This window comes from Alligator sinensis, unplaced genomic scaffold (genome assembly GCF_000455745.1).
Source record: "Alligator sinensis unplaced genomic scaffold, ASM45574v1 scaffold277_1, whole genome shotgun sequence".
Lineage (NCBI taxonomy): Eukaryota > Metazoa > Chordata > Crocodylia > Alligatoridae > Alligator > Alligator sinensis.
This window is the reverse complement of record NW_005841899.1, coordinates 928986-952493: the sequence shown is the minus strand read 5'-3', so window position 1 is coordinate 952493 and position 23508 is coordinate 928986. Positions and strand designations below refer to the sequence as shown.

The 23508-nt window shown below is 41.1% G+C and overlaps 1 protein-coding gene across 7 annotated transcripts in view; it reads left to right on the top strand.

Annotated features, from left to right (window-relative positions):
- The window catches only part of NCKAP5 (NCK associated protein 5), a 461300-nt gene that overhangs the window by 294394 nt on the left and 143398 nt on the right, over positions 1-23508 (top strand). For all 7 annotated transcript variants that reach the window (XM_025197575.1, XM_025197576.1, XM_025197574.1 and 4 more), the window contains one exon: positions 21746-21814. In XM_025197575.1, the coding sequence (XP_025053360.1) occupies positions 21746-21814 (69 nt within the window). The remainder of the gene's footprint in view (positions 1-21745; positions 21815-23508) is intronic.

The window sequence follows — 23508 nt, the reverse complement described above, 5'->3', positions numbered from 1 at the left end:
GCCTTAGCTACTCATGGGTGTCATTTCCAGGCTTGCCTGCATTTCCTGGATACTTCGTCAACAATGGCTACTGCCAGGAGCAGTCTGCCCCACTGTATTCCCCATCCTGGCACTTTGCCTACCCAGGCTACTCCCAGGCACTGCTTCCCACCCTACCAGGCTCTTAGCCCAGGCTTCAGCATGCTGGCCCTGAGCTCCAGGTTGCTTTACCCTTACTCTGCTCCTTGCTGGGCTTCAGGGTGCTGGCTCTGAGCCCATTTGCCCAGCCCTATCCAGAGGCCTGTCCTTTCCAAGGCCTGCTCTCATCCTGGGCTCGGGCCCTGCTCCCAAGCATCTTTGCCCTGGCCCAGGCTCTGGTCTTGTTCCCAGGATTCCAGCCCTGTTCCTGGGCCTATTGAGATCTCCTCCATGACTTCCACAACCTCCAGAGATGTTTCAATGCTGCTTACCCCAGCTTGGTTATTATACCAGGAGCTCCTTTTCTTGTGCCACTCAGGGCTAGTCCACCTGACCAGCTGACCTGGGTTTATATAGCTCAAGCCCAGCCCCCTTCTGGTCTCGTGTCTTCTTAATTGGCCCCTGCCACACCTGCCGCTTTTCAGGCAGTCTGCCTTTAAGTGACAGGTGCACCAAGCGCCCTGTCACAATACGATACATAAAATGCCTGCAAACCTATGACATATTGGTGTAATCAGAAGATCAGTGACTCAGGATCTTCATTTTTTGCAGTCATTCAGTTGATCCACAGCAGTTAAAATGCAAATAGCTACTTTGATTTTAAGAGGTCAATTTAACTTGTCAATGTGGTTTCTGATGACCTTGCAAAAATGTAAATAAAATGGATACATCAAACAAGGAATACCCTGATTTGGCTACAGTACATTGTATTTTTATACACACACACACACACACACACACACACACACACACACACACACACACACATATATATAGAGAGAGAGAGATTAAGAGAGTGAGAGAGAGAACACACACACACACACATATATATATATACAGAGAGAGAGAATGTGTGCATGCACACATATGTATATGCATATAACATACACATCTACACCCCTGCAACATGGAAGATATCGAATTCAGCCATCTGAAATGGAAACTGTACAACACGACTACACCCTTATAACATGCACATGCACACAAACTGAATCAGCGTATAACATTACAAAGATTTGGAGTGCTACTAAATAATGCATACAGGGAAGGATTGAAAGAAAGAAAACCCATTTTGGAGCCATTTTTTCATTTTTTTCTAGTGCCTACAATCTTTTATAATTTTGTCTTTTTTTCACACTTTGTTATCTCACCCATCCCTGAAAGGGATTTTTAGGAAATTCTTAGTTTTCAGGGGGCGGGGTTGTCCTGCTATTTTGCAGTATTTTTCTTTCCTCTCTTGCACCTGTAATAGTAATAACATGGCCAGGGAAGTGGTTTTCTCTCAGGATGGCCCCCATTCTGCATTTTAAAAGTGAACAGCTGTTACCCTCCCACTGAGACCAAGAGCTGCCATCTGATCTTTTTGACCAACATGCCTACATTGCCCATGTGGATAGAGAGGGGGATACTTTGCCTGGCTGGCATTCTGCCCCATTAATATTTGAGATATACAGGTGAATAATGCCATCTAGAGGGCACAGGCTCTTCCTTTTCCATAAAGGTAATGCCTTCCATTAATGATAGTGTTGGTGATCAGAAACCTTCAAGAATGTCCTTATTCCAGTCCTAATTGATACATGTTGCATGTGCAGGATCAAAACCAGAAATGTATTTGGAAAAACAATTGGAAATGCTCAAATATTAGCAAAAAAACATTCTTCCCTTTTTAATTAGCATGCATTGTTGTGCCCACACAGTAATTGTCTCAAGCAGTTCTTACAAAATAGTTTTTGCTGATTTTAACATTCATTTGTCTTAGTCTGAAATCTTAATGTGAAAGATAGTTATTTTCCAGAAGTACTAATAATAAGTTCCCAGTTCTTTTGCTCAGATGTTCTGCAGTTTGTTTCAAAGACTGGGTTCTTACCAGTTAGGTATTTTGCTATTCAAAATCCTCTGATGAAAAGTTGTTCTGATGGCCGTTGGTATCAATGAAGAAATGAGTCCAAGAGTTGAGGATTACGAGTTAAAATAAAAGAACAGAATTATACATGGATTTAATGCTATTGTGCTTGTTAATCAGGCCAATTGCATGAGTCTTTCATCGTCACACTCAGGACTGCTTCTCTCGTCTCCAAGTGGTCACGGACAGTAGTACTCATCGTCCTTCTCCAAGCATGTTTGGGCCTGTAAAATTTGCACTTTATCTGACTGTACCCTCACATCTTTGCAACTGTTAGGTCTTCTTTACAGCTGTGTTAACATTCTGATGACTTCCTGCCCTTCATAGTCTCGCAATCTTTTCACCAGACACATCAGATCTTCCATGCTGTCTTACCTTGAACTTGTCTATAGAATATCACTCCCAAAATGTCTCATATCATCATAGTTTCTCCGTAGGCAGCTAGAGCCGTGCTTATTTGTGGTGTTTCATTTGAAATGCACAGTTTGCACTTCTGTTAATAGCTTGTGATAATCTGGGAATCACACATGCAATTCTTCTGTTAGAAGAATTGTTGTTCTCCTGAAAAAAATGATCTGGTTTGAGCACTTAGGATTTGTCTGTGCCTTCCTCCTGCTGTTTCTTAGAAAGGTGATTTCATTTGTACAGCGTTTACCTGCTTTCTCTCAGTTCTGCTCTATGCACTATTTTTCATACCAGGTCTCTTTCTAGCTTTGTTTGTGTATTCAATAAATAATTCTCTCAGCCAAAATCTATTGCCTGTTGCTTAGCACTCTTTCATGGTTTTATCATTGCATTTCATTTTGCCACATTTCAACTCCTCCCATCTCTTAAAAGGAACAATGGTAGCTATGTTTTTCTTTGTTCTTGAATAGACTTTGCCAGTTTTTTTTTCTCTTCAGTCCAACACAGATCATCAAAATCCTAATTACTTTGCAATGGCTTTAAATTTTTCAAAAAGGAGCCCAAAGTCTAGGCTTGCTGCCATTTCTTTAATTATTTCTTTCATTTTTCAAATTAGTTACCCTTCTATTTAAAAGAAATTTATCACAAATATTAACATAAGCCTGAATACTTTGTTCAAATACTACTTGTGTTTTGAAATAATTCTCCTGGATTTTAACAGCTCAACCCAATGCCTGCTGAGTGTGTCGGTTGCAGAGTGAAATTGGAGAAGGAGACTCAAAAGGGGACTTGGTTTCTGTGATACTGGGTGCATCTACACATGCCCCTATGGTGCCGTTGTTACTGTACCATCATTTAGCACTTCCTAAAGGAAGTACTAAATGATGGTGCAGTAACAGCAGTTACTATGCCGTGCCTGCGGCGCACAGTTATTTTTAGCTGCCACATTGCCATAGTGGCACACTATACAGAGGGAGCTCATCGCTATGGCAACATAGCTGTGGCATCATGGTTTGTGCCCACTGATGCTACGTTGCCGTAGTACATTGCTACAGTGACGTAGCATCATGTATAGACATGCCCACTGAGTTCTAAAGAATGCAAGCTGGGGCCACCATGGTATCATAGAAAATGAGGGTTGGAAGGGACCTCAGGAGGTCACATCTAGTCCAACCCCCTGCTCAAAGCAGGACCAGCCCCAACTAGAACATCCCAGCCAAGGATTTGTCTATCCAGGTCTTAAAAACCTCCAAGGGTGGAGCTTCCATCACCTCTCTGGGTAACCTGTTCCAGTGCTTTACTACCCTCCTAGTGAGAAAATTCTTCCTAATATGTAACCTAAACTCCCTTTCCTGCAACTTGAGACCATTGCTCCTTGTTCTGTCCTCTGCCACCACTGAGAACAGTCTAACTCCATCCACTTTCAAACCCCTCTTCAGGTAGTTGAAGGCTGCTATTAAATCCCTGCTCAGTCTTCTCTTCTCTAGACTAAATAAGCCCAGTTCCCTAAGTCTGTCCTCACATGTCATGAGCCCCAACCCCCTCACCATTTTTGTTGCCCTCTGCTGGACTCTCTCTAGTTTGTCTACATCCTTTCTGTAGTGAGGGACCCAAAACCAAACACAGTACTCCAGATGTAGGCTCACCAGTGCTGAATAGAGGGGAATAATCACTTCCCTTGACCTTCTGGCAACAAATCTACCAATGCAGCCCAGTCTGCTGTTAGCCTTCTTTGCAACAAGGGCACACTGCTGGCTCATATTCAGCTTATTGTCCACGCTATCCCCCAGGTCCTTTTCTGCAGAGGTGCTGCCCAGCCAGTCAGCCACCAGCCTGTACCGGTGCATGAGATTGTTCTGTCCTATGTGCAGGACTGTAGGCTGTAACAGGTTAAGCCCTGGGTCAGCCACATCACCGCAGAGTGGCTGTCCAGATCCCACTTTACTTGACTGCCCTGGCCTCTCAGGATCCCACTCTGTTGTCCTGTCTGGCATGCCTAGATGTTATAATTGGACTGGGAGGCTGCCCCTAGAGGTTGGGGGCAGGGTTTGCTGCAAGTCTTAGATCCTTGTCTGGGATGAGGCCTCTGCCCTTGGCCCTCTTTACTCTGGGGTCCCTCCACCCCAGGTCCACTGTCCCAAGACCCTAGGCTCCTGGACCCTTCACAGACTCTGGGCTCCCTCAGCCTCTAGCTCACCTTCTGTGGGCTTTGGACCCCCTTGACTCCAGGATTGCACTTTGCGGGCTCTGGGCTTGTACCCTGCCACACATTGCAGTCCTTCAGCTGATAGCAGTGCTCTCCTCATGTGCTGCTTGTGACCTTCAAGCTTTTTATCGCTCACGACTGGGCCTTGGCCCTCTCAGCCTTAATCTATTTGTACTACTTGGCCCTGCTTTGAAGTCCTTATTACCTGGGGTACCTCTGGCACCCTTCTGGGTGGCCTCCTACTCCCCTACAGCCACACCTCAGTCCTCTAGTTCAACTTCAGTACAACAAAAAATACAAGCATCCACTCCCAAACAAAAGTCTTACCCCCCTACCCTCCCATTCTGAGTCAATGTCACAATGTGGTAATAAACTACAACATAAGGCCAAAATATTTAGCTCTGCTACCCAGTGGTTCAGCCTTCAGGGGCTTCCTTGCAGCTCCCCACAGTCTGGAGTCTTCCCTCCATGGCCAGCCCTCCAGGGCACTGGAGCCAGTCAGCAGCTTCAGTGATGGGGTAGAGACCCCATTGCATTGACAAACAAGATACTCTGTACAATATAGATTTTAAGTTAGCACACAATGATGATTTCTTTTCTATAGTTCGTTCAATCACTTATCACTACCAAAAGATATCATCTCTTCCTGTCACTTCCACTTTACTTGCCAAAATATTTCTCTCTTCTTATTACTCTTTTTCTTTGCTTTCACCCACTCTTTTTGTCCTCCACAGGAACACAAGGATAGCTATTCACAAATGTCTCAATTAGAAGGAGAAAAGCAAGCAAATCCATTCTTAGGTGCATGGTCCCCTAGGAATGGTTAACGCTGAGAGACGGCCAATTTTTTTTCACCGAGGAGCTGAGTATAAATAAAACAAAGAAAATGTCTTATGTTGTTAAGCAACTGATTTGCCCTGCTGGTGACCTTCTGAGAGCAGGGCTGTTTCCCAGTTGTGGGCAGATTTGAGTGGGCAGTAATATGATCGATCCCAGGTATCTATTACATTGCATAGTATTTCACACATTGATTTATTCTTGTTCTCTTCTCTACATTTTCCCCTTAGGCCGATCAATTAATCACTGATATTGCACTTGAACAGCAGCTGGGAATAAGATAACAGCAACATCTCCTTACGTTCAATACTAATGTTAGTCTGTTTTTGGGCTAGTATAAATGGGTATAATTCCAGGGACTGCAAGAGAAATTACACCTGCTTATATCTAATCTGGATTTGGCTCTTTTGTGTCTAGCTACACAAATCAGGTAAACACCTTTATTCTGTCCTCTTTTTCATAGCTGCGCCTCTTGTGACATCAACAAGAATAAGTTCCAAATATTGCACAGACTTTTGCCTAATGGTGTAACATTGCAATTGCAGATGGGCAAATGATTCATTGTGAATGTGCTCATTCTATGATTATTTGTCAAAATCATGTTGATAATTTTTACAGTTTTCAATTACACTTTGTCAGGTCATTATAGCAATGCCTGCTCTTTAGCTGCTGGAGGAGCTTACAAAAGGATATTTGTATAAGATATATGATCGAAAATGTAGATTGTGTCCTCTGTATAGAGTGCTCTGAATAAATAGAAGATTTATTTAGGTTTAGTAGAAGGCTCTATAGCAGTTACTAAAAATGACTTTATGTAAATGATACATTACTTTACACACAGCTGGTTTCCTTTTATGTCCACTTTTTTGTACCTTTGCACATTTTCAGTTTTCCATGAAATGCAAATTAGCAAAATTGGCCCTTTGAAAACTTGTGAATGTGTTTATTAGTATCTTACAAAAGGCCTCTGCATTGACTCTAAGGTGGCTTTCTCCCAGGAGGATGTCTTTAAACAGGGTTTCCTTGCTCATTAGTTTGGCCTTATGGGAAATTTCATTGTCACAAGAAAGAACTCCTTTGGAGTAGCCCACATCTTAAGCAAGTCCCGAGACAACAGCATCAGACAAATGTAAGGGTTTTCTCAGTGCAAGAAGCCGTATCAATGGTGCTCAACCTCCAGCCCCCATGGAGCCAGGTCATCCAGCCCATGGGTCTGAAAATTTGGTGGCAAGAGGGCAGTAGCAGCTTTACTTGCTACTCCTCTACTGCCAAATTTCCACACCTGTGGAGAACTCTGTGGGCCCAATAGCATGAGGTGTGTGCTAGATCACACCAGAACATAGGGTTGGGCCACCATGCAGCCAGATTACACCCCAAACTGACACTGTGCAAAAAATGCATCCCACAGATCAGCCCTGTACCTCTCATCTGACCCACAGGGCCAAAAGGTTGAGCACGACTGCCCTATATGACTAATTTAAAATTGCAATGGACTGCCATCATCCTAAGGAGTTACCCCAGCACTCAACATGGGGCAACCAGCTATTGTGCGCTCAGATAGGAAAACAGAGCTACAGATTATAAAAGTAACTACATTTGATAATTTTTTTTTCTTTTTTTGTGCTGAAAAAGCAACTTTGTTTTTAATTTTTTATGTGGTTAATGTACTCAGAGCTTCAGTTTCACATCTGATGGAACAAAATCTGACCTTTTGTGTATTCTGATGTGCAAACAGAATGATATACAGAATGCGATTTGCTACTTATTGTGCCTGTAAGAATCAAGCAGCTGAAATTCAAAGCTTTCAGGGGAAGAAAATAGAAAACTGAATGGAGTGGTGTTTCAGTGGGCAGTTGGTAAACATTATTTGCCTGGTTCAGTTATTATAAGTTAGCTGTTGGCTATGAAAAGATTGCATTATGTGTTATTATGTCTTATTTTTAGCACAATGGGCCAACAACCATAGCAGGTAGTTGGCTCCTTTTTTTTTTTTTCTAATTCCGTACCTGTAAGGGAAGTAAATAAAATCTATGTGCAAAGATGCTCATTTTGAAATACCTGGGGGCAGTTTACTTATGGATGTCTTCTGAGGAATAAAAAAATTGCAGCAACTACTATCTTTCAGGAATAAGCCATGACAACCATGTAGTTTATATAGAGAGAAACACATGTTATAGGTTTCTTTTATGAATTGTGAAATGGTTCACATTAATAGCTTAAATTGCGAGGAACCCCTTTAAGGCAAGTACTTTAAGGAGTTGAATAAAAAAAATCCTGAAAAACATTGCAGGAGGACAAAAATAAAAGTGTTTTATCTTGAGTAGAATTATATCAAACATACTTTTTTGATACATTTCATGTATAAGTAATATCATTGTACTATAATTTAATTGTTCCCTTTGCAAAAGCCAAAACATTATTCAGATGAGAATTCTTTGAGGTTTTTAAAACAGTTTGACAATGATTAAAAATTAGCGTGCTGCTTACTCAGATGTATTTATTTAGGTTCATAAACCATATTCAATTCAAGAATATGATTTATTCTCACAATTTTGGAAGGGTTGAGTTAAAACTGTCACAGAGAACAACTACATTCTGTACGTTACTGAGAGAGAATTGCAGTCACTGCTGTCTTATAATACTTCATTTCTATTTGCAGCTATTGATGTGTGCCATGAAAAGTGAAATTATCTAATTCATTGATATATTCTTTCAGGGTATCATAAATTGCCTAAATTAATAACTTTGTTTAGTCTGCAGATCTCGAAAAGACCATCTTGGGAATATCAAAAACTTATCCAATCAGAATTAAGGTAGCAACATTTGAATTTTCATAGGCAAATCTGAAATATTCTATCCTCTTCAGACTTGACAGCAGATTTAAGTAGAAGATTAGTATGCTTCTAGGGGATGGATAGATAAGGAGATCATACAGTGCAGAAAGATTACTCTAATATGTTAGTGACAAAAGAACTATGCTCATCCCTTCAGCAGTCTGAACTAAAAGGTGTTAACTTTCTTTGAAATTCTAAACTTAAGTTCTGCATGCTGCAAAAGTGTACATATGCACTTAATTTTAAATGCATCTTTAATATCACTTAGGGGGGAAAAAAACAACAAAAATACTATGATATGCTACAGCATGTTTTCAAAAAACAAAATTTGATTTCTTAACACATTCTTTTCCAGAGAACAAGAGTCAGTGCTCATTGGAGTTAGCAGGAATCTTTGCCCTTGAGGGCTAGCGACACGCATTCAAAAAGCCTGAGCCTGAATTGATTCAATCTTTGCAAGTTAATCTAACCTAGCTAGGCGAAGTCAGTTTTGTAACCAGACACATCCCAGAAATGCAGGCACATGCCTGCAGTAGCTTAGGCTAGAAGCTGGAGGGTGCTGGAGCAGCCCTCTCTTCCATTCTGTAGAGCTGAGCTGAAGCGGGCCATGGCCAGGCTCAGGCAGGACACTGATTAGGGAGGGGTTCCTCCCCTTCCTGACCAGCTCAGCAGGGAATGTTTATCACCCCTAACTCAGTGTTTATCAGCCCACTAAGAAAGCAACAGAGGGACATTACCAGCTATCTGTTGATTCTACCTTTGTCCCGTGTGCCACAGTGTGAAGGTAGCCAGCATGTGGTCTGCTAGCTAATGTTGAGGTGTCTGTGAGGGACGGGGGAGTGCCTGCTTAGCACAGAGTGGGGAGGGGAGGGGACAGCAGAAGCCAGGCAGATGCCTGCAGAGACTGCTGGAGCTGCAGCCAGGGAGCAGAAGGGAGGGGCCAGCCCTGCTGTGGAGCAGAGAGCCCCACCAGCCCAGAGAGCATGCCGGGATGCTGGGGTGTCTGATTTAATTTAAACCAGAAAGGAGTCTGGGACAGACATTGCATAAACTGGTTTGACCCAAATCAGTTAAGTCTGATACTACATTCAACCAGGTTTATCTCAAACTGGTTTCAGCCATTCTCAAACTGGTTTATGTGCACTGAACATCTGTTCTGTTACAGGCTTAAACCAGTTTCACTTAAACTGGTTTATCTGTAATGTCTGTCCCTAGCCCAAGGGACTTAGCTTTAGCCCTTAAGTCACTAAGGTGGCAACTAGATCTGATCAAAAAATAAACTCCTAGCCTGATAAAATTCCTACAGTTCAAAATCTCCACCCATTGCAAATTGGAGTTAATCACTGACATTCAGACAGTGACCACAGACTGGATATTCTGAAATATTTTGTTTTAGAAACATTAAATATAAATGTTTATTTCACTAATGCCAGCTATGATAAAATCAATATCTATGGAATATATAAATAGGTAACATTGTATATAAATGTCTTAATATTAACATTTTAATTTTTTTTAAATGTAAATGATTATGTTAAACTGAATGAGAAAGTCATAATGCAGTAGTAAAAAAAGTCAAGACAAAATACTCAATTTAAATTAGACACTTTTCAGGTGTTTTTGGTGGAAAAAAATCATTTAAATCAACATACCTCAATAAACTGTTTCAGTTTTCACCAAAGTTCATTTTTAGCTGCAAAATTGTTTCAATGGAAATTTTACAATCTACTCTACTGGTGGATGTATTCATATTAGTTGTCAGACAGCTCTAATGAATACTTTATTGAATTCCACGTGGGGGGAAAATATTGGTCTGAAGGAATTTTCTCCAAAGATTGTTTCTTAAAACATAGAGAAATGTAGCTACTCAGATAAACAAACCTCTAAATCAAAAGTATCAGTTATCCTATTTGAATGGTAAATGAAGTGACTCTTCTGTGAATGTATCTGAATCTAATATAATGGTGTTATGCTATAAGTAAATTGGTATAATTTACAAAATGTTCTTAAAGACTATGGCCAGGGCTTATTATGTTTATGGCTTTGAATTTGTAAGAAGTTTCACTTAAAGTTTTCAATGCTGCTACGCTTTTTAATAATATTTAGAGGTGCACTGATACATTGGTCCAATTTTGGATAGGCACCGAGATAAAGAAAATTGACGGTATCAGAAATCAGCTTTTTTTTGCCTGATGTGGCCAGTAAATGCCCCATGCATGCACACAGCCACAGCGCAATACATAGGTGGCGAGGAGCACTGCCCAACAGCTTGGAGAGCTTTGTCTAGCTGGTAAGTCTGTTGTGGTGGAAGGGGAGGGGAGAGGGAAGGGGCATGTTGGGGCAGATCGAGGCCCCTGTGGTGAGAGAGGAAGTGGGGCTGGTGCTGGGGCAGGCGCTGCCCAGCCAGGGTGAGGCATAGGATGGAGCTGCGGCTTGTCCAGGGGGTGCGAGGTGGGGACAGCTGCCTGTGTGCCCCCGAATCTGTGTGGGGCAGGGCGGGTTGCTTCTGTGGGCTGTGGCTGGGGCAGTGCCAGGCTCTTCCCAGTGGGGGCAGGGCCAGGCTGCGCTTGGAGCCAATTAGAAAGTGTTTCAAACTGGCGTTAGCTCACTTAGACACTGTACAAAGAAATAAAAGAGCAGAGATTGAGGTGGTTTTGTACAATTTGTCAAGGCTAAATACATAAGGTTGAACACTGGAAAGCAAGCATTGATACATGTGTGAAATCACCTTTTTATTGAATAGCACATGCTGTTCCTTGCATGAGCATTCAGCTTTCTGTCTTGTAATACAGCAGCACTGCCTGCAACATCATGTCCAGAAGAAATCAGGAAACTTCTTGGAGAATACCATATTTCCTCACATACAACACGCACCTTTTTTTCCAAAAACCAGCTGCTGGAAATAGTGGTGTATATTATAAGTGAGAAATATGGTAGGGAGGAGTCCTGCTGATTATGGGCAAAAAACAGTTACATTTGCATATGATTCTCAGGGAACAGAACAATGAGCTGGCTTTGCTTCCTAGCTGCTGTGGCTCAGTGACTTATTAGAAGGGAAAATATATAGTTTTAATACATTCTACCTTTCAAAAACAATATATGCTGGGGCATGCTGTGTGTGAGAAGATACAGTACCTCCTGATGCTAGTGCTCTGTTCGTTATTAGTTAATGCGAAAGCTTTTTGTTAGACTTGGTGACATCACTTTCCTGCACTAGCAACGCACGCTGTACTTTATGCAACTTCAGAATTTTTTGGTTGATAGTACTGTATTGCCATCACTTGTGGAACTGCTTACACTCAGCTACCCCTCATCTCCAAAAACATACTGTTTGCCAAAACCAGTCTGGAAGAGTGATACCCTTCACAAATGTTATGTAGGGAGGTACATAGAATTTTTTTTTGTACATGGGTATCTTATTATAAATACGTTATACTCTGTAAATACATGCAGTGTAAGCCATAGCACTGAGATTTTCTGTTTTCTACAATTTTCCAAAAAAACCCAAAAGACTATTATTGATATACTTGCTTATAGCTTCGGTATTTATTTGCTGGTAGATAAGCCTTGGCTTATAGTGCAGGCTATTTAGCTAGATCCTATTCCTAGCCTTCTTTTAAAATGTCAGCTCCAGACATTTCTGTAGTGTCAGGAGGGAAAATGTTGAAGGTTTTAAAGGCTTGTCACTCTTAACTACTTTATAGTCACCAAAAATAAGAAAGAAGAATATTATGATTCTGGAGCTAGTTAAAAATATTAAGCCATGGACACCGTATCCCTTGAAAGATCTCAAGAAAGCAAGGAAAATGGGATTTATTTTTTAAATTTTCCAGGAGGCAGCCTTGTCACTAATGGCTTGTGAACCTGAAATGGTTGGAGTTGGTTTGGTTGAGCCTTGTGAAATTCTAATATTTATCCAGCATAAGTAGATTTGAAAAATAAAAGTCAAGTTTATCCCTCTTTCCCCCCCTCAAGTTAGGAAAATGAAAAGAAAAATGACAAAATGAAGCAGAGCTCAGATATAATAATAATAATAATAATCCAGTTTTTCTGGGGCATTTTGAAGATCAGGGTTGATGTCTCTGTTGTGTCAAATTTTCTTTTGCTAATTGGTGAATCAGTGGGATTAATTACTTGATTTCATCATTGAAATTGAACTTGACTTGTTTCTTTTGATAGAAGTCAGAAACTCTGCCTTGACCGAAAGGATAGACTGGATAGGGTAGATCGTCATGTTAGAGACCTGCTGCAAGAATGATCAGAAAGCAGATCAGACAACGTTTTTAAAAGGACAGGAAATTTCCAAAGGCAATCAAAACTTTGGAAAAGCCAGAATTAAAGTTATCCCATGTAACCTCAATTTGGGCTCTTGAACATGTGTGCAGTTACAGTGTTCCTTACATGATTTCATCCTGCCTCTTCAGTGCATGGGCTGAATGCTTCTCATGGAGTGGAGCTGTTTGCTGGAAAAATAGGATGCATATTGTTTATGGACAGGGTATTTTAGGAAGGGAAAAGACAGGCTTGTGGTTAAAGCCGTCGAATGAACTGCCCAAAAGAGAACATCTAGTGTAGATTTAGTTATATTGATGTAAAATGAACTGGGGAGCTGACATAAGCTATACCTATGGAAGCACTTATATAGTGATAAAACTAAGCTAGGGTTTTTATCAGCATATGTGGGTTCACACATGTCGCTGACATCACTTCTGGGAAGACTCCTGCCAACAGGGAAAAGTCGACATTAAAAAAGAGATGTAATTATCTTCTCAAAGGATGCATTGTTTCTTTCTTTTTAAGGCACACAGAAAAAAAGATGAAGGAAAACCGGCCTGAAAAAGGCTCAGGTGGCCACCTGTTTCCATACCAGTGTCAAACGGAAAATGCCAAAGGACCTAAGGGATGCCGGCAATATTGCTCCTTTCCATACAGCTTATATACTTAGACTGATTAGTGCAGCTGTATACAGCTCTGAGCACAAAATGTATGAAAAAAGACCAAAAATATGAAAGAATTGCTGAGTGCATTTGAAGTACTTGGACAGCTCTTAATGTACTATACAGGGCATGACAAATGAGTGTCTGTGTAAATCAATAAACCTTTCTATAAAGGGACTAATGGTTTAGTATGAATAACAAGGAAGTGCACATGGTAACCAGTGCTCTAGCATTCTGTCAGTGTTTTTAAAGTTCACTGTCATAACTCTGTTCCCCTTGACCTTTATCAATGATACCTTCAAAGTGTTCTGAGTTGCTAACTTGACATACAACCTTTAAACCCTCATTTCCTTTTCCCTCAGTGCTGAGTTAATGTCTATTCTATTGTCCATACCCCTCCCCCCCATCGGTTTGGGTTTCCTACGTCCACTCTGTAGTGATTGGTTCTTGAAAGAAAATCGGTTTACATATGCTTTTCCTCTGTTCTTTTTTGTGGGAACTTCAGGGTTTTTATTGTCTTCCATTGGAATTACAGAAAGTCTTCACTACTTTTATGATAGAATCGTAAAAAAATAGTAGGATTGGAAGGGAAATCAGGGGGTCATCTACCCCAACCCCCTGCTCAAGGTAGTATCAGCACGTATCTGTATAACCTGCTGTTAAAAATAGTCAAGGATACAGATTCCACAACCTCTCTGTCTTGGTCCAATGCTTTACCTCCCTTGTAGTCAGAAAGTTCTTTCTAATATCCGACTCAAACTTCTCTTGCTTTAATTTATGACCATTCTTCCTCGTCCATTTTGGCCACAGAGAATAATGTCACCATCCTCCATATCAGGCATTTGAAGACTATTATCAAATCTCTCCTTAGTCTTCTCTTCTCCAAACTAAGTAATCCTAACTCTTTTGTCTTAGCCTTATGTTTTCCAGACCTCTAATTACTTCTGTCACTCTCCGCTGGGTGTTTTCTAATTTTCCACATTTTATTGAAGTGAGAGGTTCAAAACTAGACACAGTATTCCAGGAAAAACCTGACCAGTGCCAAATATAGTGAAGCATTTCTATCAACATCCCTATTAATACAGCCCAGTATGCTGTTTTTTATTTGATTGATTGATTGTTTAGTGGGGTGTTTTGCAGGGGATTTTTTTTCTTTTTTTCTTTTCTTTTTATTTTGCAGTAAAAACACATTGTTGGTTCATATTCAGCTTATGGTCCACTATGATCCCTACATTTTCTTCTGCAGCCTAGCCAGCCCATCCCCTTTCTAAATCTGTGCATATAATTTTTCCATCCCAAGTGCAGGACTTTACATTCGTCCTTGTTGAATTTTACCTGATTGGTTTTGGACCATTTCTTCGGTTTACTAAGGTCATTCTGGATCCTAGTTCTGCCCTCCAGAGATTCTGCAACTCCATCCAACCTAGTGACATCTGCAGATTTGTTAAGTGTGCACTCATCTTATACCCAAAGATCTCAAAGTGTGTAGTCAGCATAAACTAATAACTTGTGGTTCACAAAATCCTTGCCCGGTAACAAAATATTGTTATCCTAGTTTTACTGAATGAAACATGAAAGCACATAAAGCTTCAGGGCAATTTTTTCAAGAATGTGTGACTTAAGAGTCTAAGTCTCACTTAGAAAGGTGATTTTAAGCACTCAAATCTTTCTGAAGAAAATAAAAGATACTTCCATGTGTGATGAATTAGAGGCATCCTCCCACATAACCAGACCATGAACAATTTAGACCCTTGAGAACAAGAACCAAAATCTTGAAAGATTTTTAGCAGTAGGTTGGAAGACTAGGGTATTGGTATCATATGATATCTGTCTTCTCCGTCTAGCTAGTGGAGAGCAACATGTTGATTACATTGTACTCCCCATGTTATTTTGAAGGTCAAACTAAAGTAGAACATGAAAAGTGGAATCTAGTAAGGATTGTCTAACACATTAAGCTTCATGGTAGTTAAAGCAAAGCTTTGTGAACTGAGCGGTTGTGTTGGTTGCAAATACAGGGGCCTGGAGGTTGGTTGGTATCCTGTGTGTGGTAGATGCACAGAAAGAATTATGAGTGGGATAGAGGCAGGGGTAGGGCTTCTTGGGTTGGCTGCAGAGGCCATGCTTATTTTGATTGTATTCAGTGAAATGGGACACTGTTTTGCAAATAAGATTACACCAAGAACACATTGGACACACACCACTAATTTTTTACCCTTATGGAAACAACCTGCAAGGCCCATAGTTTTACTACCCAGGACAAAGTTGTTATTCTTTTTGTTTCTAGATTTCATCTTTCAACCAAAGATACCAAAATACATCACACACACACATAGTTAACTACCATCAGCCTTTTACAAATGAAGTAACTTGAAGCACAAAGTTTGCGTCTACACATTCACTGATGTGCTGTAGTTATTGCTCATTAAGTTTAGTTAAATGGTTAATCAAGTATTTGGTTAAACAAGTACTAAATCAGTGCACAGTAACTGGCACTGCTGCACAGTAGTGCCAGCGCATGGGTTTTACAGACTCTAATTGCACAGTAGCCTAATACTAATGCACAGTAGCATACTAGCATGGGTTTTTCCCAGCATGCTACTGCACAGTGTTATTAGGCTACTGAGCACTTAGCATCTCATGTAGATGCACCCAGAGTGATCTGCTTTAACTCCTCTAACAAATCAGTCTCTGTTACAAGAAAGACTAAGAACCTTTGTCTTGGCTAGGGACAGACATCACACATAAACAGGTTTAAATGATGAGAAACTGGTTTAAACCTGCAACAGAACATAAGTTCAGTGCACATAAACTAGTTTAAAAATGGCTGAAGCTAGTTTAAGATAAACGCAGTTGAATGTATATCAGACTTAATCAATTTGGGTCAAACTGTTTTAGGCAATGTCTGTCCCAGACTCCTTCCTGGTTTAAGTTAAACCAAACTCCCCCAGCATCCCGTCTGGGCTCTCTGCTTCGGACAGCAAAGCTGGCCCAGCCTCCCCTCCCTCCCCTACTCTCTGGCCAGAGCTCTGACAGAGACTGCAGGTACAGCAGGGTCTGCCTGGCTTCCCCCTGCCCTTCCCCCCAACACCTCGCTGCTCAAGCACGTATCCTCCCCTCTCTCCCTCCCATGCATCTCCCACAGCATGGACCCCAGCCCCATGGATCCTAGGCACATGATATGATAGCTAATGCTGAGAGGTGTCCTTGTGTGTGTCTCTATGGAAGGGAAGGGAGGGCTGCTCTAGCACCCTCTCCCCCGGCTTCTAGCCTGAGCCACTGCAGGCATATGCCTGAATTTCCTGTCCAGAGAGAATGTCTGTATGGTTACAAACTGGTTTAGCTTAGCCATGTTAGACTAACCTGCAAAAGTTGAATCAATTCAGGCTCAGGCTTTTTGAATGCCTGTCCCTAGCCCTTTAGAAGATTCATCCTTTTCTTTTATAGTATCATGAACAGCAAGTCAGTTTGGATTAAGGAACTTTATACCCTCTATGCAATCAGAAAATATATAATCATATTCAAAGTGAACCAGAGGTTTTAGGAAATTGGAATTAGAGCACCTGCTTAAATTGAAAACATCCCCTTTCTCTCCTTGAAACTAGTCTGCTTCTGATATGGGAAATAAATGACAAAACTTACATTGACTTCAATAGGAAATGGATCAGGACCTTGGTCTGCCAAGTGAGCAACCTATTTTTAATAATCCTCTTAAGTGAATGACCCAGTCATTATCATAGAGCAAAAAAGATATAAAACTGTTCTACAAAAATCATGAAAAGGACAAAGAGTTCTGAAATGGCCTAAAAATATTTTCAGCTTTGCTGGGGTTATTATAAGTCTTTCTCACTCTCAAAAGTGGATCAAATTTAGAGTTGAGTAAGTCTCGAGTAATTACTGTATCCTGGCAAGAGCATCAATACCAGCTAACCCCTATTTTATACAAAGTAATCTAAAATTTTCACTTTCTAATTGATTTTCTGTAAATTCAGTCTTAAAATTTAGAACAAAGTTGTCTCTAATTAAGGCAGTTGAAAGCTGCTTAGCATTATCCAATCCCTGATTTAAAACCTTGGTTTTTTTCTCTGTTTGGAGTCTATTCTACAGCAGAAACCATTTTCTTCCAATTTGGCGATTTGAAACGCATATCCTCTCTCCTGGCATCAGTAGAATATTGTAGTATCTTTATAGCCTGCAAAGCAAAATGTAATGATTCATCTAATGGCAAGTTATGTTGCAAAGTAGGTTCGGCTGACTGAATCATACTGTACACTGGGGACTAACATCCCAACAGGAAAATGCTTGCCCACAGTCTAAGCAGGTACTAGTAGTGGCATGTGCATTGGTTTCTAGTTTTGTATGTCATGCTTCGGCAGGTTTGAGTTAGTATTTTGTTTTTAGATTTTTAATCTGTTTGTATGTAATGGGACATAAGGAAAATGTGCAGAAATCTTTGGAATAAAAAAACCCCAGCATTTAAAACCAGAAACCACTGCAGAAATCAGTCAGTTGATACCTAAGGGAGTTCTGTCTTCAGTAATCTTCCAGCTTCCTTTCCTCTGATTTATGGACTCTCTTCCTAAGTTATGTCAGGGCTGTGAGAAGTGGGGACTGAAGAAGATGGAATTCCTCTATCATTATTTCTGGAGATGGTAAACATGGCATAGTTTCCATTGTGTAGGGGTCATCCACATAGTATAGGTACAGCTTGCAGTCTTGTCACATGCACACGCACAGTGCATCCGAGGCACAGTGTAATAGAGTTCCTCAGAGAGAGGAAACTGGTTTGCTTAACGGACTCCTTGGGCATATCTACACAAGATGCTATGTCACCATAGCAATTCACTACAGCGACATAGTGTCCACAGTTGTCTACACATGACCAGCAGCTACTTCACCATAGTGGCGCACTCCCCCATTATAGTGCACCGCTTCGGTGAAGTAGCTGCTAAAAATAACCATGCACTGCAGATATGGTGCAGTACAGGCAGTTACTGCACCATGCTTTAATACTTCCTTTTGGAAGTATTAAAGCATGGCACAGTAACAACATCACCGTACGGCAATGTGTAGATGTACCCCTTGTCAGATAGCTATAAGGACTGATACTGTTTGACTCCACATGAACCCAACAAGCTTTTCTTAGCCAGAAGGTGTCTTGGGGGTTTAGGACAGAAGGATCATTAGGATTCCCATCAGAGAACACCTTGGGGAGAAAGGCGTGGATGTCAAGAGTGATGGAAGACTTCCAGAATTCTCTGTGATTCAGCTCTTCAAAAGAGAGAGCACATGGGTTTCCCTGTTGTAAAAGGAGATTTGTGTTGGGTTTTTTTAAACTACGCTCTACTCCCAGTTTTCTATATTCATAATTTGGGGGTGAGCTGGGGTAACTACTAAGTGTTTTGTTGCCATATGGTGTATATAAACTATTGGTCTTTGATCCTCCCGGGGATTGGCATAACAATCTTAAATGAAGGCAGTGAAGTGTTCCCTTCCTGGCTCAGTTCTTATTACAGAAATGCCAGATAAATGGGAATGATTTGCTCAGCAATCAAGGAGCACAGAAACCAAGCTACCATGGACTGGATTACATCCCTTCAGTACACATTGAAAGCCACTGGTGTGAAAATGTTTGTATTATACAGATGTTTCCACTGTGGCTGGCTAGGAGGAAAAATGTGCTACTTATTTCTAACGCTGTCAAACTCAAATTTCCTAATTTTCGTGGTGTACTCATCAAAAGTAGTTGCTGAAATCTGATATTCAGCAAAAGGATTCAGGCGATCTTAGCTTCCATGTTTCTATATCACAGAGTATGAGACGAGATGGTTAGAAGAAATTAGAGTATCAGACTTAACTGATTTAGGTCAAACTGGTTTACAGAATTTCTGTCCCAGACCCCTTCCTGGTTCAAGTCAAATCAGAGTCCCTCAGCATGCTTTGCAGCCTTGGGCTGTGCTGTGCTGTCTCCTCCAGTGAGCAGGGCTGGCCCCACCCCTCTGTTCCCTAGCTGGAGCAGTGAGGACTAGCTCACTGGCCTCACTGGCCCTGCAAGGCAAACTGTGGCTGGGGTCTGAGGCCAGGAAAGGGGGGCTAAACTCACCTTTCCCCAAGTACAGAGCTGCCCTGCCCTGCTGGCTTAGTGCTGGCTGCAACTGGACTACAAATCCCAGAGGCACCTAGAAGCAGGAAGAGGAAGTGATATGCAACCCTGCAGAGTCCTGCTGCTGTGATTGTAGACTGCAAATCCTAAAGACCTCGGGAGCAGCAGAAAGAGGCACAGCGCATGCTGGCTATGTATCAGAGAGCCGTGCTCTAGCATCCCCTGGCTTCTGGCTTGAGCCACTGCAGGCATGTGGCTGCATTTCTTGAATCAAAAATGAATGCCTGTTCATTTGCTTATTGGTTCAATCTTTGCAACTTAGACTAACCTGCAAAGACTGAATCAATTCAACCTTGGGGTTTTTGATTGTCTGTACTTAGTCTTAATGACTGTGTCAGAGCACTAAGGTGCTGGATGTACATTTCAGAGTAATGTTCATAGGAAGATATTGACTTTTATCTTTTACCCATCAAGATATAACTTCATATGGGTAAATTTTATTCTGAAGCCTGTAGGTATGTGCCAGTAAGAGTAAACTTGTAACATGGAGCAGCCTGTTCAGCACAAAGAGCTATTTAACAGTATAACTCCCAAGCTCTTACTGCTTCTTTTGTTACTCCGGTTTCTGCTTTTACTTCTACTTCTGGTTTGGTAGTTACTATTGCACCTTATTCTGTCAAGTGTCAGCACTCTGCAGAAACTTCTAGATTCTCTTGTACTCATAGGTTGCATCAACGTTTATTTTCTGTGACTCCAGTAGGATATAGATATTTCAATTTCTCTCCTGATAGATGACTTTCCATGTGCCTTTTAAGTGTGCTGTTGATTCTGTAAAATGATTTAGAAATGTATGTGTGATCTTTATATATTACTCTCTCTTCTCCTTCTTACCTTAGTTTTTGTCTGTGTTTTAAAATAGTAGCTAATTATGAACAGACCTTTCTCTCCCAGCATCTTCTCTTGAGCTATATTTTATTTTGAAATTAGCTAATTACAGATTTACATGGTTAGGCTGATGATTACATTATTTTTAGAAACAACTAAAACTGTCCCTGTAGGTTACATCAGTTAACTTTTGTCTCTAGAATTGCAAATATTAGCCAAATAGTGACCATTTTATCTTAACCACAATTCTTTTGGAATCCCATTCGTTAAGCTTTTATGGATTGACAGAGCAGTAAAAGTGAAGCAAGCATTGTAAATTGTGTAATGGTTGTAATTATCTGAGTGTATTGATTGTGGTGTTATGGTTACATGTTGTGAAGTTATGAGTGGGAGGCAGGTAGAGCACATAGATTCTCAAAGCCAGCTTTAATTTTTATATTTCAGGTTTTCATTTTTGAGAGAGAGAACAGAAACCCTGCCCTTGTTTCATAGATTTCATAGACATTAGGGCTGGAAGGGACCTCGGAAGATCATCAAGTCCAGCCCCCTGCCCAAAGGGCAGGAAGTCAGCTGGGGTCATAGGATCCCTTGTTTAAAGCTGATTTATTTGTACCTAGTACAGTTGGGGAAATTATTCTTTCCTTATGACAAGAGTTCCCCAAACTGAAGGCCGAATTATGCAGAATAATACATTGATTTAATGCAATTTAAATATTAAGGCCAGATTGTGCTGCTTTTTCATGTGCATTATGCAAAAATCTGAGAGTGGTGGATAATTACAGACAGATTAAAGCCAAGGAAAACTTTGTAATGTTTAAACTGACATTTGTTAGAGTAAAATTTATTAATTGACTTTCAGATTTCATTTATAAAGTTCCTTTTCACTGTTGTAATAACATACTCTCACATGTGTAAAATCAGCAGATTAAGGAATTCATTTTCTGATCAGAGAATATAAGGCACCCATCACTAATTATAGGAGCACTATATACACAGTTCTACATTACAGCAGCATCTGGGTTATGGCTTATAAGAAATTGTAGAAATAAAAGGTGTAAAGGGCTCCCTTTCACTTTGCCCCCTCACTGGAGTAGATTCCATTTTTCTCCAGATAGTTTCTCCACACAGCTTATAAATTAACCATAACGGGAAAGCTGATGTATAAATATCTTTTGCAGTGCTTCACAGCCATGCTTTTTCACATCTTGCAAAACTAGATCATAAACATGCTTAGAACATCAGTGTTGGTATTTTTTAAATTGCAGTGTATTTGGTTGGTAATTTCATAATGCTAATGCTGTTTCCCTTTTTATTAATAACTTACAGGAAACATGTTTGGTATTTTTTAAAAGATGTTTGTGGAGCTTGAGAATATATATATGGAAAAGAACTTGAATGAGTGAACATGCCACACAACATACCCATTGACTCATTTGCATTATTTGTTGTATCCCGCTACAGGCAGAGAATTCAGCATTGGCTCTGGAAAATGAAAATCAAAGACAACAGTATGAAAGGTGCCTTGATGAGGTAAGCTAAATGGAAAGGTCTTATGACATAGCACCTTAATACTAGGGTTCCCTCTCTCACTCACAAAGTTTACATTTATTCTTCAGTTTCTCATTATCTCAATCTAATGAGATGATTATTATCTCATTAGAAATTATCTCCATCTAATGAGATAATTGCTCAGTGGCATCTCGTAACATCATACTTAGCACTACCAGTGCAGGGCACGCTTTTTTGACCTTGCCTTCTCTAGCATAAACACTCTTGTCCTTTGGCCTGAGAAGCTAGCCAAAAAGCGAGGCTTTACAGGCTTATATTTCATTAGGGGAAGAAAATGACCCCGCAGGTCAGGCGTGTATTTAGTGGACTCTGGTGTTTATAGAGAACTAGACAAACAACAGCAAGTGATTTACTTGTTCAGAAATCCCAAATTCTATCTTTCTTTCATGTTCCAGACCAAAAGCATCATGTCTCCACAAATTCACAACTGCTTTCCCCACTGCCTGTTCTCTTTCTCACCATCAGCACACAACACTTGACAAATGAACCTCTAGCTGCAGTATTCGCAATCAGGAGACTCCCCCCTCCCAGTCTGTGTGGCTTAGCTTCGGATTAGGGCTTGCCATTTACAATTAGAGAGTGCAAGTCATTCATCAATTATTACATGACCATGATGCACATTCTAGTGGCCTCTGGCTCAGGGTTTATAAGGCATTAGCATTGGTTTCCATTGTTTCCAGCTGTCACTATAAAAAGGTCCAAAAGAAAGGTGTATCTTATACATCAAAGCCAAGGAAGAAAAATAATTGATATCAGATGCTGCTAACATGAAGACACCATAATTTTGTCCTGGTGGATAGCTCCTAGGGCAGCATCCCCACATGCAGGGGCGTGCACTTGCAGTGGCACAAAAAGTAGCAGCACAACTGTTTGCTGCTGCACATACCCCTGCACCTGTGCTGTGGTGCAGGGCATAATGCCTCACCTGGGGCAAACTGCCCATTCCCTGCTTCTCGCAGCCCATGTCATGCTGGAGGAGCTGGGGTGGACCTAGAAGAGAGTAGACATTCTGGCCAGCAGCCAGAGTCTCCCAGAGCTGTGCCACTTGAGGTTTGAGGCACCGCAGACCACACATATGCACTGATCTGGGTACACCCTAGGTGTCTGATAAAGCCCGAAGATGCCGGAGGAGTTGGCAGCTCCAGGTATTAAAAAACAAGGAAGAGAGTGTGTGGCAGTACAGACCAACAAGTGTTGCCCAGCTCCCGTGTATGCTGGGACCCACCACAAGGCCTCAAGCGGCCACTGAAGAAGGGGGCTGTAGTGACCTACCTTCTCTTCTGCCATCCTTCCCTGTGCTTCCCCCCTCAACCCCCTTGTCTCAGTCCTTCAAGAAATGCTGTACTGTAGTCCCTGCTTTTTACTCTCTAGTGACCAAGGAAGACCACTTAAGTAGGAGCGTCCTAATGCCGACCCCTTTTCTCATGCACCGAATCTCCATACCACTTTCTCCATCCTGTGGATGCTGTCTTCTCCATAAAGGATTATGTGTGAGAAACCCTTCCAGGCTTTCTGATCACCATGTTGGATATGGATTTTTTTCCACAATTTTATCACTAGACAGTCCCTCTTTTGTTAAAAAATGTCTGTTTTCTAAGGCTCTGGCTTGAGGCTTCCCTCTTCAGGGTTTTTATTAACAGCCCAACTTTTTCCTG